The sequence below is a fragment of the Setaria italica genome, chromosome VI (genome assembly GCF_000263155.2).
Source record: "Setaria italica strain Yugu1 chromosome VI, Setaria_italica_v2.0, whole genome shotgun sequence".
Taxonomy (NCBI): domain Eukaryota; kingdom Viridiplantae; phylum Streptophyta; class Magnoliopsida; order Poales; family Poaceae; genus Setaria; species Setaria italica.
In genome coordinates this window covers 28,804,500-28,823,258 of record NC_028455.1, presented here as the reverse complement: position 1 = coordinate 28,823,258, position 18,759 = coordinate 28,804,500, and the positions used below count along the sequence as shown (strand labels likewise).

General features: G+C 44.4%; 2 protein-coding genes across 2 annotated transcripts; both read left to right on the top strand.

Annotated features, from left to right (window-relative positions):
• The first annotated feature begins 138 nt into the window (after positions 1-138).
• On the top strand, positions 139-702 carry LOC101753319 (glycine-rich cell wall structural protein 1.0-like). Its single transcript, XM_004974692.1, has one exon. It carries the CDS (start codon positions 139-141, stop codon positions 700-702), a length of 564 nt encoding a protein of 187 aa, XP_004974749.1.
• Positions 703-16,051: 15,349 nt separating this feature from the next.
• On the top strand, positions 16,052-16,699 carry LOC101752910 (ctenidin-3-like). The gene has a single exon (XM_004974691.1). The coding sequence runs from the start codon at positions 16,052-16,054 to the stop codon at positions 16,697-16,699; it is 648 nt and encodes a 215-aa protein (XP_004974748.1).
• Positions 16,700-18,759: the final 2,060 nt, after the last annotated feature.

The window sequence follows — 18,759 nt, the reverse complement described above, 5'->3', positions numbered from 1 at the left end:
CTAGACGCAAAAAAGAAGCTAGCTCGCCGGTCGCCACCGAGAACAAACGCGCAGGAGTTCTTGGCTCCGGCGCAATCCAGGTAAACACAGCGCCTGAGGGCGCGGTTCGATCCCATGGCATGCGCGCACGGAGCCACGATGGCGCACGCGAAGGCGGCCGTCGTCGTCCTCGGCGCCGCGGTGATCGCGTCGTGCCTTCTCGCGGCTGAGAGCCGCCACATTGCTGCCCGGAAGGACCTGGGCGTCGGCCTCGGCGGCGGCGGCACCGGCGGGGTCGGTGTCGGCACGGGCGGCGGCCTGGGGGTCGGCGCGGGTGGCGACGTGGGAGCCGGCTCAGGGGTTGGCATTGGCGTCGGCGGCGGCGGCGACTCTGGCTCGGGCTCCGGGTCTGGCTCTGGTTCCTACTCTGGCTCCGGCTCTGGGTCGGGGTCCGGTGGTGCAGGGTCATCGGCCGGGTCCGGTGCCGGTTCATACGCCGAGTCGGGAGCCGGTTCTAACGCGGGGTCTGGTGGAGGAGGCTCGAGCGCTGGCTCGAGGGCCGGCTCGTACGCTGGCTCTAACGCCGGTGATGGAGGATCCGGCGCGGGCTCCGAAGCTGGCTCGTACGCGGGCTCCGGAGCCGGCCCACACGGGAGCTCCGGTGCTGGCTCGTACGCGGGGTCCAGAGCCGGCTCCTACGCTGGCAGCGGCCATGGCAAGTGAGCAGCTTGCATGCGGCGTGCCAAGACTATATTGCTCTACAGTCTACACTCATATACACTCATATGTATGTGCTAAGAAAAATTAAGACCTAGGAGAAGCTTGCTACATGTATTTGTGGCATCGTATTCCTTGTACGAGAGTACTCAAGAATAAGTTTTTAGATGTGCCGAACTATGAATAAGTACGTAGTGCATGCCATCGATGCATAACATCTATTGCATAACATCTATATATGAATGGAATTCATCATGTATGAAGGTTTCTATACCTTCTTATATCATTCCATGAGATGCTAAAGTGAATTACACTACGCTATAAACGATTTGTGCTGGCACGTCGAAATTAGCGTGCTGGCAGGCGGAATTAGCACCCGTCAGCACAAAGGTGACCGGAGCCGGGCTAGTGCCTGCTAGCATAGAATACGCCAGCACAAATACCGCCTAGATAAAATCGCGAATAGCTTCTTCCCCAGCCAACCTTTCTTTGGAGCTTGCCCGAGAGGAGCTCGGGAAAAGCTCCAAAAATACCAAATCTAAGGGGAAGTTTTTGCTCTTGTTTTCTTTGGAAGAGGTGGCTATACAACTTCTATCCATCATTTCTAGCTTCATTAGATTGTCATCTAGATGTAGATCTAGACCGAGAAGAGAAAGGAGGGAAAAGAGAGAAAATAACTTGAGATGAATTATTTTTTAAATAAAATTTTATGGTCATTATAACCATTTACAATGCTATGTTTGTCATTTTAATGTAATATAGAACTGAGTTTGATTATATTTTTCCTACTTATTAATTATTACATCCATAATTTTAATTAATGAGTTTGATTGAATTTAATATATAATTGAGTTTAATTTTTTTGCTTCTACTTATTAATTATTATATCCATGGTTTAATTGAGTTTCATTTAGGAAATATAGAACTATTTTTAATTATATTTCTTCGTACGTTACTACATCCATAATTTAATTGAGTTTATAGAATTGCGACCCATAGCTCATTAAATTAGTTAATATAACATAGAATTGTTGTCGTAGGTTGTTAAAGATGGATCATAGAGCATGGATATATGCATACGGAGATATTCGCATACATTCATGCCAGAGGTATCAAAGTTTGTGCATGCTATGGAGAAACACACTCGTATTTGCAAAACAAAGGAAATACGTTGTCCGTGTTTTGACTGTAGCAACAATATTGTATGGGACGATACTGATGTCATCAAGAGGCATTTGATAAAGCGAGGTTTTGTGGATGGATACACAATTTGGTCCCACCATGGTGAGGTAGGAGGTAATTTCAACAAGACAGACATCGATACTAGCTCTGATGAAGTGGGTGGTGATGATGCAAACGAAAATGATCATGTTATGATGAATGATGATTATGACCATGGAGATCAAAATAGTGATCAAACAGATGCGCGTGTGGAACCACAGGTGGATGAGGAACGTGATGTTGATATGAAGGACATGTTGTGCCACATTGAACCGGAAGTGTTGCTAGGGAGTGCTAAAGGGTTAGAGAATTTTGAGACAATCAAGAAGGTAGCAAAGGACCGTATGTATGAGGGATGTGGGAAGGAGTGGACAATGTTGCGTTTTGTCCTTTCATCTTCTGATTCTGAAGGCTAAATTCGATTGGTTAGACAATAGTTTCAATGATCTCCTTACTCTGCTGGGCAAGTTACTCCCGAAGTCTAACTTTGTGCTAAAAACACATATGAAGCAAAGAAGATTATCAATCCATTGAAGATGTGTGTGCAAAGAATACACACGTGCAGGAACCACTGCATATTGTACCACGGTGAGTAAGTAGCATTGGAAAAGTGTCCAAATTGCGATGCTAGCTGTTACAAAAGTGTGAGGACCGTACCGGTTCCTCGATCGGGAATAAGAGGAAGAAGGGTGCAAAGAAAAGTGCTGGTGCTCAAGTGGTGGACGAGTCCTGTATAGGTACTGACACGATGACTTAGCGTAGAGTCCCTGCCTTGGTGATGTAGTACTTGCCTGTGGTGGACCATCTCAAGCGTTTGTTCTCAAACCCAAAGATCACTGAAATGATGACTTGGCATGCTGATCGTCCAGTAAAGGCTGACGGAAAGCTGTGACATCCTCCTGATGCTCGCTAGTGGAGGACCTTCGATGTCAATCATCCAGAGTTTTCAGAGGGAAAAAGGAATGTACGGTTCGCGTTGAGTATAGACGACATGAATCCGTTTGGTGAAAGAAGCAGCACGCACAACACATGGCCAGTGCTGATGACCATATACAACCTTCCCCCGAGGCTATGTTACAAGAGAAAGTTACTTTTGCTAACCATTCTCAAACAAGGTCTGAAGCAACTTGGCATTGACATATATATTTTCCTTGTGACATTGATGAAAGATATGCAGAAGCTTTGGGAAGATGGGGTTCGGATGTGGGATGAGTACAGACAGAAGCACTTCACACTAAGGGCCATTATCTTTGTTATCATCAATGATTATCCTGCCCTATTTGCCCTGACACGTAAGGTAAAAGGTAAGACAACAAGCGTAGTTTTCTTGGATGGAACATCATATGTGTACCTTAAGGGATCTATGAAGACAGTGTTCATGTGGCACAGGCGTTCTTATTGAAGATGCACAAATATCGCAGGATGAAGGGTCTTTTTGATGGCACCAATGAGAATGATTTTGCTCCAAAACTGGCTATGGGTAAAATAGTATTTGAAATGTGCGAGAAGGTCAAATGTCATTAGGTCGTGCTGATAATTCGAAAAGGGAAGGAAGCAGGCTGACACTACAGATGTCATAGACGTGTCATTTAAGAAGAAATCTATCTTCTTTAAGTATTTGCCATACTTGCGAGAGCTGGCGGTGCGCCATGCCATTGATGGGATGCATCATCAGAAAAATATGTTCGATAGCACCATTGGATTCTTGGGCTTATCAGGTAAGGCAAAGGATGGACTAAAATCACGTACGGATCTGGTTGACCTTCAAATCAGGCCAGAGCTCCACCTGCAAGAACTTCCTAATGGTAAGCAATACCTTCCCCCGGCTAGCTACAACTTAACACCAGATGAGAGATTGGCTATGTGCAAGTACTTGCACGGGTTGAAAGTGTCGGCCGAATTCTCATACAACATCCGGCCATTAGTCTCATTGAAGGACATGGCACTTGCCGGCTATAACTCTCATGATTGCCATGTGATGATCACATTTTTTCTTGCTATTGTGATCCGGGCTATCAAACCAGTATTCGTAAAGATGGTTATCACACGGATGTGTTACTTCTTCAATGTGATTTTGTAGAAAGTGATCGATTGTGTCGAGTTGGCTAGGCTTCAGCTGTTTGTGTCAGAAACTCAGGCCTAGCTCGAGATGTGCTTTCCTCGTTCCTTTTTTGATATCATGGAACATCTCATTGTCCACATGATCTAGCAAATAACTGAACTAGGGCCTATGTAGTTCCAACAGATGTGGACATATGAACGGTTCATATCGACTCCCAATGGATACATGAGAAACAAGGCCTTTTCAGAGGGTAGCATGATCGAGAGCTACCATATAGAAGAGAGTGTTGATTGCTACATAGATTACATAAAATATAAGAGAGCTATTGGTTTACCTTAATCTTGACACGAGGGCAGACTATCCGAGAGAGGTACAATTGGAATGAAAAGATTCATCGATAATGACAACCAGCAATTGGACAAAGCACATTCAAGTGTTCTACAACAGCTCGCAATAGTGGAGCACTTCATTGAGCAACACCTAAATGAGGTCTATGGAGAAAGTAATGGTCGCTCGGAGGATTGGATCATCAAAGAGCAAAAGTGTTGTTTCCCATCATAGTTGAAGAACCATGAGCAGCTATTTGAAGGAAATTTCACAAACGAAGTAACATTGACCAGGTTGGTGTCTGGCCCATCAAGCAATGTCACCTCATGACAAGCATATGAAATTAATAGATACACATTTTATACTACCACGAAGGACAATAAAAGTGTGGCGTACCAAAATAGTGGTGTTCGCATAGAGGCGATTGATACATCCGAACATAACATAGCTTACTACAATTTTATAGAGGATATGTGGAAACTTGATTGTGTACAGAATATTTGGATCCCCTTATTTTGGTGCCAATGGGTCAAACACCCGAATGGCATTACAGATGACAATTATAGGTTGACACTTGTAGACCTAGCCAATGTATGTTACAAAGATGACCCATAGGTACTCGCTCAGCGTGTCACACAGGTATTCTACATAACTGACCCTATGAATGCAAAGAAGCATATTGTTGTCTCTAAAAAACAAAGGATCATTGAAGTTGAAGGTGTAGTGGACATTGAGGATTACAATCAGTATAAGGAATTGGACCTGTTCAAAGACCATGAACGAAGAATCAAGCGTGTTGAAGCAAGCATTGATAAATTCATGAGCCATGGTTACGTAGTGACTGTGTTTGAAGAATCGTTGAAGAATAAATTAACATTTCTTATTAGTTATGTTGTAAGACTTATTAATTGTCTTGTAAGACTTTATTAATGTGGATTAGACTTTATTATCTTGTAACTGACTGCCAGCATAAGAAAAGGGTAGGGGTACATCCAGACCACAATACAATATAACCAATTCTGATAATAGTGCGACTTTATACATCAATACTTAAAGGTCCTAGAGAGAGAAAGTTCAAATCCATAAGAAAAGGGTAGGGGTACAACCATGCATGTTACATATTTCATACTCCGGCTCGCTTCCTAAGATATGGAACATAGTTAAGATCTCCAATCGTCCAGCCTAGAACTTCATCAAAAATAAGTTAGAGCACGGATGAGTGCACTCCTTTGCTTCACATGGATGATCACATACACTACTATAAATCTCAAACAATGGAGATGTTAATTAATGTGGCCTATAGAAAGTGAGATGAGCCTAGAACTTCCAATCTCTGGTGAATATCAAGTTTCCACCCATGTAGGTTAAACCAAACACATCCAAGACTTGATCCAGAATCGCACGAAAGCTCACTGCCGCAATAGCAGTACCAAATATATCCTAAAAGATGTTAATAACATGATAAAAGTTAAAATATGTAACATAGCTTAAGTTAAAAGAATGATAAAAGAGTGTTCCATACCATGTCATGTTGATTAAGCTGACAAAACCTATCAGTAGTCACAATCACATTGCCTTCTCCCTCTTCGAATTGCTTTATTTAAAAATATGACAAGTCTAGCACAAATTACCCATGATCCTTAAGCTACTCTAGGCAGACTTCCACGACGGTCCTCTCAAAAGTTACCCCATTTGGTGCTACTTGACCCAATACGACAATTGAAACCATCGGGATAGCCTCTCTTGGTGACATCGAGGTAAAATTTGTATCTCGAACAGGTACTTGAAAAGAGAGATGTACTCTTTTAAAATGAGGTTCACCAACAACCTCGGTTTGTACTATAGGAGAAGTACCACCTGTAGCTTCGACAATATCTTTGAGCCATCTAATAGGGTTGATAAGCTACAATGTATGCAAGTAAATTTAGAATTTATTCATGTGTAGTAAAAAAATTAATTAAAAGAAGGAAAGAATAGTACTATGTTAGGAATTGATCTGTGCCTTCGATCACCTGTTAGCAAGTCAATGGCGCCATTAGGGAAGTGAAGTCCTGCACGACTAGCGGGAGGGTCCTCGAATATGTACTATCCCCTACCACCTCCACGGCCACCTCCACGGTCGCCACCACCACGGGGAAAAGAACTTCCACTTGCCATAGTTAGCCCAAACTATCCAAATAAATTATGATAAGATATAGGTGGTTCCACAAACATCAACTTCAATGATAATTACGCCAAAAATTGATTAATTCACGAAATGCTCAGAATAAAAGATTGTCCAAAATAATGGAAGAAATTTACAATTGTTGGTTTATATCTCATGTACATTGTTATAACTAATCATAATATATTTATTGTCATGTTGCAATTCCATGGAATAAAAAGGAAAAAGGTAACAATTATATCCATGAGCACAAAAATGATATATATTGTACAAAAATATAAAAATGAAACAATATTATCCTAAAATTGATAATAGATAAGCATCAAATTTAATAATCTAATACATATTTAAGGTTTTTCTAGTCAATCCATTTTCCTTAATGAATTTACTTAAAAAAGAAGAAAAAATAACCACCGGCCAGGGAGGAGGCGCCGGGCCGACGCCGGCGGCCCGGCGGGGAGGAGGCGGCCCGGGGTGGAGGAGGCGGCACTCGGGGAAGGAGGTGGCTTGGTGGGGATGAGAGGCAGCTCAGCGGGGAGGAGGCAGCGCTCGGGGAGGTGGCCCGACGGGGACGAGGAGGCACGATGGGGAAAAGAGGTGGCCCGGCAGGGAGCAGGCGGTGCTCGGGGAGGAGGTGCCGCTCGGGGAAGGAGGTGGCTCGGTGGGGATGAGGTGGCGCTTGGGGAGGCAGCCCGACGGGGACAAGGAGGCCCGACAGGGATGAGAGGTGGCCCGGTGGGAAGCAGGCGGTGCTCAGGCAGAAGGCACCGCTTGGGGAAGGAGGCGGCCCGGTAGGGAGGAGGCGGCGCTCGGGGGCCGCGGCGGTGTCGGGCAGCCTGATAGCGTGATTTCTGTTCACAACGCTGGGACTATCTTTGTAGGAAGGCATTAGTGTTGGCAGGTGACATTAGTGCCCGCTAGCACAGACGATCTGTGCTGGCGGGTGGCATTAAGCACCCACAAGCATAGAGTTTTCACCAAATTTGAAACAATTTAAATACTTGCTAAATAAGTTCAAAATTGTTTTAAATTTCTACACCTGAACATAAATGTTATTTAGTGAATGTAAAAAATATTATATAATGTCGCCCACTAGCGTAAAGGCTCCGTACAGATCTCTCCTATATAACGTGCGACCTAGGCACCAAATTTTCTAAGTCCTGGCGTGAAAGTTTCACTACGTCGTTAGTCTGCCAAATTTTCGCGCTGGAACTGCCACCCTCCTTGACACTGCCGCTGCTCACCCGTGCACCGTCATGCCTCTCGGAGCGCCGACGCAGCCCCCTCCCCGTGCGCCACGATGGCCCTCATCCACAAGTGTTGCCACCCTCCTCCCGTGCGCCGTTGCAGCCCTCCTCCACGAGTGCCGCTGCGACCCCCTCCCCGACGCTGCCGCGCCTCCCCGTGCGCCGTAGCTCCTCGCCGACGCGATGCCGCCTCCCCTAGTGCTGCCGGTCCTCCTCGAGGCGCTGCTCGTCCTTGAGCCCGTGCTGCCGCCGGTCCTCCCCGAGACCGCCACTGGTCCTCCCAAAGGCCACCGCGCCTCTTCCTCTCCCCCCGAGCCGAAGCAAGTCTTCCTCTGCCCAAGCCCAAGTAGTTGTTTTTTTATTTTTTTCATGCAAATATAATTACTGGATTGCAAATTATTGTAGAAAAGAAAATGTAATAATAAATTTGGTGTTTAAATATTTATGGATTGCAATTTTCATGAATAATAAATATGTACAAATTGTGAAAGGAAAAGTTTGGTGTACAAATATTTATTGATATGCATAAATTCATGAATAATTAATATGTATAAATTGTGATAGGAAAAGTTTGGTGTAAAAATATTTATTGATATGCATAAATTCATAAATAATAAATATTTATAAATTGTGATAGCAAAAGTTTGGTGTACTAATATTTATTGATATGTATAAATTCATGAATAATATATATGTTTAAATTGATGATGTTGATATGTATAAATCCATAAATAACTTTTAATTGCAAGTATTACAGTTTTGCATATTAAGAGTGATGGACAACAATGAGAACAATGTTGAATCCTCCTTGGAGGATTCAGATTCTGACGATGATTGTGGATCGTATTCTACTCCACCTGAGTACGAACCAAGCCCACCTAGGTCTCGCAGGCGTCCAGATGAAGATGACCCTGAAAGCGATCCAACCGCAGATCATCAGGTACCTGCATGCACATTCATATACTAGCTAGTGATATATTTGTTGTTCACAAGAATATGATAAACTCCAACTATTATTTTCTCTATAGAACGATGACCAATCCCCAGTGCATTCCCCTTCACGACGTTATAGAACATCTACTCTGCATGAAGAGGAGGTAGCTGCCTCTACACCACAACCTTTGGCTACTACTGCTTCTAGTAGTAATCCAAAAAGGAAACATGGGCAATGAAGTCGAAACCAGATCCCTGAAAAAGGTAGTCTCGTAATAGAAAAGCTTGGCACCAAAGGTGAACCCATATTACCTGAGGGGATATCTGCTAGGTTTCGGAACATATGTGAAGCTATTTTCAGGGATAAATTGCAGACCTGGATCACAACTAGTAATTGGAAGAAGGTGCCTACCACTTTAAAGGATGTATTGTGGGCCACATTGAAAGAAGTGTTCACTTTTCCTGAAGGTCAAGAGAAATTCGCATGAAACATTGCCGAGGACCTTCTTGGGATATGTTTCAGGAATTGGAGGTCTACTCTTAATAAAGAATATGTACAAAAAAGTAAGAATGCTAGGGATGACTTCGGTAAGATTCCTCCAGAAATATGAGAAGAGTTAAAACAACAGAAGAACACGCCGGAAGCAAAAGCCTTGAGCAAAGAAAATACCGCGAAGGCTATGAAAGCCGCCGATTCTTCCAGAAATATGCGAAGAGTTCAAACAACAGAAGAACACGCCGGAAGCAAAAGCCCTGAGCGAAGAAAATACCGTGAAGGCTACGAAAGCCGCCAAGAACCCCCATCACTTGGGTGTGGGAGGGTACGCTGCCAAGATCACTAAATGGAGGAGAGACGAAGAAGAACGGAAGAGAGCTAGTTTACCGGATATGTTTGCAGGCTTGGATGAGCGCAGAAGGAATTGGGTACTAGCTTGAATTCCAACTGTAACACCCAACGGAAAGGTTAAATTCAAAAACCCCTCAATAGAGCTAATTTATGAGAGGTTGGAACTGCTCATTGAGGCGCAAAAGAAGTGTCTTTTCAGGTCCGATAGGGAGAAAGATCAGCTAACCACCGCGATCGGAACCGCGGAGCACTCTGGGCATGTTTGAGGGATGTCATCAACATTGCCTGGGGATAAAGCATTTCCCAACGACCAAGCAAGCTACAGGAAGTGTGGCTGTTATAAGAAAAACCTTAAAGAGAAAATGAGAGAAATCGCCAAGCAGGAGTTCTTAGAGTTCTTGGCCAACCACGCAATGAGCCAAATGATGGCTGACCCGACAGTATCCGATGGTCAACGACAGGCAAAACCAACTATGCTACTTGCCCAAACAGGATTCTTCAAGTAGTGCTAGCTCCATTGAAAATGTGAGGTATCCCGTTGACAACATACAAGTGGATACACCATGCAGGTTGGTTATACCTTATGGAAGGAAACAAAATAAGTTTCGCGAGGTCGCAACCGGCATGGAAGTAACGGGTCATGTGTTCCCAAAGACACCCTGCCAGAATATGCCTGGGTGCAAGTTGTTACGGTGTTGGATGAGTCGTGCGAGATAGATATCCCTACTGATGAGGGGATTGAGGTTCTCGGTGATGCGAAGAATCAATACATACTATGGCATCATCGAGATATTGTTATGAATGCATCACCAGAAACCTCAAGACCGAGCCAAGAACTACCCCTTTCAAGTTCAAATGTTGACACGGAGCAGCCGATGTTGTCACATGTGCAAGGAGCTAACAATGAGGACGAGGAGCCAATGCTATCACCTATCCTAGAAGCTCTCAATGAGGACGATGGGACATCATCACTAGAGGTGATGGACGAGTAGATGATTTAGATGTTAATGATCCAACATCACCTTCACTAGCATCTCCACCTCCCAAGAGGCTAGCGGTACCTCGTATGGTCAGCATATATGAAAAGGCTCCATCAATAGACGTCGACAAGTTTTTAAATGTATTGAAGAAGAAGGTTTCATCTTCCGATGAAAAATCTATAACTCGCAGCGCCTCTCAGCAAAAGGAAAAGAATCAAAACCTCAATTTCTTTGTGTGGGATGATGTCTTAATAGATTATGAGCATGGTAAACCATTCTTGTATTAGTGGGATCTGCTAGAGGGCCCATGAGAACTGAATAAGCTGCATGGATGGATCATGAATGCAATGAAGCAAGGCATTCGAGCAATCGCCGTGCATGTCCCAACTAAGGTTTTCCTTGGTATTCTCCCATACCAGAATGTGATCGATTTTGAGGATTTGCATAGACTTTACCATCGACAACACCTCAACGTGAATCTCATTTCTGTATGGTGCTTGTAAGTCCACATGTACTGCATACATGAGTTTTAAATACATACGTATTTTTTTCAAGTACCTGAGCAACCTAATCTGCAGGATGCAATGGAGGGAGAAGAATTGACGCACGTTAGGTTCAAGGTAGCGTACCTTGACCCAGCACGAATAAGAGAGCCTGAGCACAGGCTCAAAATGATGGAAATGATTGAAGCACAAATAGAAGCAGTAGAGACACAAGCGGAGAAAGATGCTATAAAAAAAGCCCACAGAGAACAAAAGCACAAAGTATCCGTATACATTGCAAAAGTAATGACGAAAAAGGCTCACAAGTATTATATCATGGCTCTTATGATTTTGAGTAAGCTAGTTTTAGTTACTATATTTATACTAGGTGCTATTTAATACCGTCTATAATATAAATTATTTTAATATAATACAGAGACTAGTGGATTTGCATCATTATTTTACCTAAGCTAGGAGAAGCAGTTGTCCTCGACTCAGCCAGCTATCATAGAGATAGGTACAAGGATTTCATAGGCATTATACAAAAGTAAGACATTCCTTGGCAGTAATTAAATGCATGTTGACATTCTATGCACCTTATATGTTTTACTAACTCTTGTCTTTATATCCTCAAACAAAAGGGGGTCCACAATCCAAAAAGGATGAAAGCTATAAAAATAATATATCATAGATTTGTAAGAATATAAAAACTTGGTTTTTTCATATAATGTAGACTTGTCATTAATAAAAACTCATCATTTTTCTATTTGTTTGCAGTTTCATAAGCAACCTCCCGGCTCTGTGCTATGCGGATATTACGTGTGCGAGTTCATCATAAATAATGGGAGGTACCGAATGAACCCCGAAGACGTAAGTCTCTAATATACTGCCATGTGCTAACTTCCTAATGCTAATACATCCTCATCTTCATTTACTGTATACCTGTGGATGCCTACCATCGACAGTAACTATAGCAAGATCAAAGACAAACAAATCGACAGCATTTCTACGGACATTGCGAGGTTCATCCTACTGAGATTTGTCATGAGGATGGAGCATTCTTCGATAAAGATGGCATGTTGATGGCGGACGAGTGCACAAATCTTCGTAGATGGGTGTAGTAGTTTTAATATTAACGTGGCAAAGAACAGCTCTATTCCAAATGTTGAATTTTTACAAATGTGAGCTATATATTATGTATGATGCAATTTTTAATAACGTGAATTATTTATTATTTAAGTTTGTTATTATGTGGTTGGAGATACATATTTCAATTTGATGGCTAAACACTGATAGCAAATAAAAAATAATAATTCACAGGAAATAATATATTGAATGAGAAAATACATATTCTTAGCGGGCGGCATAAGCACCCGCCAGCACAGAAACCATTTGTGCTGGTGGGTGATGTAACCACACCACCAGCACAGCCCGCCAGCACAGACAACATTTGTGCTCGCCCAAGGTTGTTGGTAGGTGTGATACCTGCCAGCACAAACCTGTTCTAACCACCGGCACAAAGTTTTTCTGGCGTAGTATTATCCTACCAGAGGTACGACTCGCAAACCTGAATCTACTGTCGCCCAGTAAAACTGGAACCAACAGCCAATTCTATGTCTCCCACTTGTGTCGCATGTGCATGGACCCTGTGAAACTTATCTCTTCCTCCCTTCCTCTTCCCACCTATTTTCTTTCCCCTTCTTCATTTCCCCTACATCCTGTTCCCAGGAAAAGTCGGGGGTGAGCATCCCATGGGACCGATGGCTCCTCAAGGAGCGGCCGGTGAGCAGTAGCGCAGCCTCCCTGCCGAGCGGCCGCCCACAGAAGCGGCATTGCGAGCGCAGGCACCCCAGCGAGCAGCGGCGCTGGCTCCCGGCAAGTGGCCGCCCATGGAGCAGCGGCGTGGGCGAGTTCCCTGGCGAGTGGTCGCCTGCAGGAGTGGCGGCGCGAGAGAGCTCCCCGACAAGCGGTCGACCGCGGGCGAGCTCCCAGGCAAGCCGCCGCCACGACGGGCCCCGGTGAGGACCGACGGATCCTGCGATGGGGATTTTTTGGATTTTTTTGCTCGTAATTTTTCTAGAATTTTTTGTTCTTCATTTTTTATTTTTTTTCTGAATTTTGTTTCAAACATTAGGTTTCCAAAAGTTTTTGCAAATCTTTATCAAAAAGTTTTTCATGTTTGTTGATAAACGTTTTCAAAAAAATTTTGAAATTTTTTGTACTATATTTTTTTTGAAAATTCTTAATTTTTTGAAAAAATTGTTCAAAACCTTTTTGCGTGCAAAAAGTCTGCTTCAAAAATTTTATAATGAAAAAATTATATAAAGGTTTATTAAAAAGAATCTGCAAAAAGTTTGCACGAAAGTGGTCCACGGTGGGACTCTCGGGGAATCGACCGATAGGAGGGCTCCTACCAGTCGTCCGGAAATTAGAATGCCCTGACTAAATATTGAAGAGGCGACAACCTTTAGAATCGGGCTCGGATCGTTGACTTAGCACGATGCTAGCATTTATGTGGTTCTTGGGTAATCGACGGGAGCAAGGCACCTTTAATGACTTCGCTAATATCTGGTCTAGCACCAAGTTTGTCATATACAATTGTTTTTAAGATAGGATGTGCGTATATGGTGTTTTTTTTAAAAGGAGAAAACGGAGAATGGAGGGAGTCATCTCATAAATAATAAAAAGTTTAATGACACTATGGTGACTAAGTGAAAAGAGAAACAGTTTAATATCTAGAACAACGTTTATAAGTTATATTTGGTGAACCAAGATTAAGTACATGATTGAAAATCACAACCATAGATCCAATTAGGAGTTTGTCGATTGAATTACAACTTATCCCTCTATTGCTTTTTAAGATTCTTTAAAAGTGCATTTGAACTCTTATTTATTTTTATAATATATCATCAATTGTAACAAAGTACATTTTTTTATTAAACTATCTATAACATATGAATATATTGATAATTTTAATTAAAAAATTATTACCATGCCCGCAATTTAACTAACTACTAGTCAAAACGTACATATTTTGACTATTGCATATATCCAAATAGGTATGTCCCCGAAGAAGAAATGGATGAAATTCATTTATATGTATGTGAACAAGATAGGAGTTATATAAAATATCAAGCAAACTATAGAATGCAGGAGTTAAGAAAGTATAAGAACATTTAGAGAGTAAATAAATCAAACAAAAAATCATTAAAAATAGGGGAAATTCTATGATAAAATGTTAGATAATGTAGAAATAGGGCGTGGAGAAAAAGCTTAGAGTTCTCCATAATGAATTTTGTGTCTAGTTTTTAAGCTATCGTTTATATTACTTTTTCATCGTAAAACTAGTACAACTAGCGTACAAACCCGGCATGCATGGTATTTAATAAGTCATTACGCCCGCGGGAAAATCTTTGAACAAAATAAAAGGTGTAAACTTAGGTGCTCAATGATCCTTATTACTTACACAATTAAAGAAGACCAACAAAATTTTACGTTGTAACCATGCTAGATTCATCCCAAGAATGGGTACCGCGTTGTCACCTACACGCTACAGCCCGGCCAAGTCGACTGTGCTACGTGCGTTGCTTGGTTCCATGTGCGTGGGCCGGGACACACACAGAGCTAGACCATTGCTGCCAGTGCCAGCCGTGTCGCAGTAGCCACTAGCCGGTCAATCAATCATCCACTCCCAGCTAAATAAAGCAGCTACATCGATACATATCGGCACGAGCTTGATTGGCTTTCTGACCAATTAATGTAATCAAGCGTTAATTACTAGCCTAGCCAGCCTCCACTATAGGTGGCCAACCGGGCGACACGGCACGGCACGGGCACGGGCACGGGCATGGCGCGGCATGGCACTATACGGCACGGCACTATGCAGTGCCGTGCCTCTTAGTGCCGCCGTGCCAACATCTTGGCACGGGCACGACCCTAAAGCCGATTAGCCGTGCCGTGCCGGCACGACAGTCCATCGTGCCCGCGCCCCTCCACAGCTTTGCTCCTCCCGGCTGCGGCCAACGGCGACGGACCCTAGCAGCGGCGGGGGGCCCTCCGCTCCTCCCGACAGCCTCTCGACGGCGGCGGACCCCGACGGTGGCGGGGGGCCCTCCACTCCTCCCGACGGCGGTGGACCCCGGTGGCAGCGGGGACCCCTCCACTCCTCCCGACAGCCACGCCGGAGGCACGGCCCCCTGCGAGCGGCCACGGGAGAGAGCTAGATAGGGAGGGAAGGAGCTGCGGCCACGCTCCGGCAGTGGCAGCCCCCCGCAGGCGGCCACGGGAGAGAAGCAGGGAGGATCGGGTCGTCGGGGAGATGGGAGAGATCGAGAGTGAGAGCGCAGCTGCGCAGGAGAGGAGAGTTAGTTAGGGTTCCAGGCACATATTTCTTTATATATGCCACTCTCTGCTCATCTAACGGTGCTGGTGCATCCTGATGGCATCCAACGGCTGGGAGGAATCGAGCCGCTATCGTGCTGGCCCATTAAACGTGCCGGGCCCGTGCTGGCACTACGGGCCAAAATGGCGGTCCAGGCACGGCACTAAGGCCGTGCCGTGCCAGGCACTGGCACTATGAGTCACGGGCCGGACCGTTCCTGGACTGTACCTTTTCGTGTCGTGCTTGGGACGGCCCATAGTGCTAGTGCCAAATGGCCAACTATAGCATCCACACAACTTATCCGCATGAACCAAGACAACCTCGGAGCTCGAACGCCGCACGTGTCGAGCGGCGCACGGAACGGCTGCCAATCTGCGCGATGGCGTTGCTCCACTACTGCAATGGCTTCAGCCTGCCAACGCCACAAGCTCGCGCCACCATTCCAAACCCACTAGCCGCGTCGCGTGCTGTCGTGTTCTTCCACCCGCGCCCTATAAATAACGGCTCGCAACCTCGCCATCTTCCGCATCGATCCCAGTCTCGCTCTCGCAGAGATCGAGTTAGACGCAAGAAGCTCGCCAGCTGCCAGCAGCCCAGCAGTCGCCGCAGATCGAGAAGAATCGCGTTAGAGCTGGTCGATCTTGTTCTGGCGAGCAGCCGAGGAGGTCTTAGGCGCAGTTGGATCTCAGGCGTGAACGCACGGACGGAACGATGGCTATGGCTTCCGCGAAGGCCGTCGCCATCCTCAGTGTCGCGGTGATCGCGTCGTTCCTTCTCGCGGCTGAGTGCCGCCACATTGCCCGGAAGGACCTGGGCGTCGGCCTCGGCGGCGGCGGCTCTGGCGGGCTAGGAGTCGGCACGGGCGGCGGCGGCTCTGGCGGGCTAGGAGTCGGCACGGGCGGCGGCCTGGGGGTCGGCACGGGTGGCGGCCTTGGGGTTGGCACGGGTGGCGGAGTGGGCGTCGGCTCAGGGATCGGTGTCGGCGGCGGCGGTGGTGGCGGCGGCTCTGCGTCCGGGTCAGGATCCGGGTCCTACTCAGGCTCCGGCTCTGGTTCGGGATCAGGGTCCGGCTCCGGGTCATGGTCCGGCGCGGGGTCGTCACCGGCCGGATCCAGCGCAGGCTCGTACGCCGAGTCAGGAGCCGGCTCGAATGCGGGGCCTGGCGGCGCGGGATCGTACACGGGCTCCAGAGCTGGCTCGCACGCAGGCTCCAACGGCGGAGGAGCGGGCTCGTATGCGGGCTCTGACGCCGGCTCGTATGCTGGGTCCGGCGCTAGCCCGCATGGCGGCGGCTCTGGTGCTGGCTCGTACGCTGGGTCCCGGGCTGGCTCCTACGCTGGCAGCGGCCATGGCAAGTGAGCGAGCTCGCTTGCACCTTGCGCAGCGTACCAAGATTGCTCTGCACTCTGTGGTGCTAATACCCTCCGTCCCAAATTGTAGGTCGTACATAGATATTTATATGCATCTAATATAGTATATATCCAGATGCATATGACCATCTATAAATTTAGTAAAGTCAAAATGATCTACAATTTGTAACTTGATACACATATTCCATTGTATATTTATTCCTTGTATGATAGTACCAATAAATAAGTCCGATGATGTGCCCACTGTAATGATGAATAAGGGCGCTAGAATATGGCTCCAAACATTTATGTTAATGAATAATTTAGCATATGTGTATGAAGGTTTCTATACTTTTCCGTAAGATGTAAGTTGAATGAGTTTATATATACTCGAGAGACATGATTGTGAGTTGACATGTCTGAGTGGATACTGGGTATAATGGATAAAAAGATACTTCCTCCTAGGTTATTTTGGTCTTTTTAGATTCATAAATTTTATTATGCACTTAGATATATCCTATGTCTACCCTATGTCTAAATGCATAATAATATCTATGCATTAAAGTCAAAACGAACTATAATTTGGAATGGAGGGAGTACGTTATATAACACTTGCTCTGCTTTTACATATGTGATGTTTATGACAATCTGATAGTAGGCGTAAAAAATTACCAATAATCCTCCATGTGTGTGTGCCCGGGGGTGGGGGGGGGGGCACCTAGCATACACACCCGCCATGAAATATTATTCATGCGCGCACATGGCACGCTGAGTAACCAGGTAAAGGTTGCAAGCCCAGCAGGCGGGCCAACTGGATTACTGGAACAAATGTTCCAAAGTGAATGAGTCCATAGCATATAAAAGGCAGTTCCATTGAGACATCACCACTACTTCCAAATTACTCAACCAATTAGTTTTTGTATTATATAATAAATGAGATCAGGAAAAGCATCTAAACGTATACCATCATTTTTTATAATATAGTACCAATTTTACATAATTGAAGTATCTAATAAAGCCCAACGAAAAATGAGTTTATTTATAGAACTTCTGAGCACTATATATGTGTATATATTTTTGCCCAACTCTTGTTTAAGTTAAAACATTTTCAAATCATAGGTAAAACAATCCTATAAGAAGAGACATAGGGAGTATAAATATAAATGAACAAAATAGGGTTTCAAATAAAACAATCCTATAATAAGAGACATAGGGAGTATAAATATAAATGAACAAAATAGGGTTTCAAATAATGTGCGAACTTTGACACGTATATGAAGAAACTACGAAAATTTAGAGTAAATATAATTGAGCAAAACATATAGAAAAGTAATGTTAAAATGTGAAGAGAATAGGACACATGGCAGAAAATCTTAGAGTTCGTTCTCGATGATACAAAAGATATCGTAAATTAAAACTAAACGACAAGAAATTGAGGAGGTCATTGTGCACATGCGGGAAATCATTGAACGAAACATTAGTAGTAAAATGGAGGTGTTTCAAAGATCCTTAATCCTAAAATCCAAGTAAAATTAAATTCTAGGATAAATCAATCAATCATATCAACCTGTTTTGTTAAATTATATTCACTTAGACTTTATTTTCAGTCAAACTTGCCAAATTTAAGCTTATAGAAAAATATAGTAACATCTACCATATCAAATGAATTAACTATCAAAATATTCCATGGTGGATTCAGTGAAAACAATTTAGTATCTTAAATGTTATTATATTCTTTTATAAATTTGACTAAAGTTAGATATTTAACTTAGGGCCTGTTGGGAATTGAGGGTGTCATACACTCTCTCTCTAGTCGCAACAGCGACTCCTCTCACTTTTGTCTTCTCTGAAGGTCACTACTCTTCTCGAGCAGAACACGCCTAACTCGTGAAAGCCTCACGCGCATCTGTCACACCTAAACCCATACGCGTATACAAGACAACGAGATCACACACGCAGTGGCAACGGCTACCCATAGATTGAGAGCCTAATCGTAACTGGCTAACTACTCGGGAAGAAGATGACCGGAATACGAGCATGACACAGCTTTCATACGGATCACTGAATAAA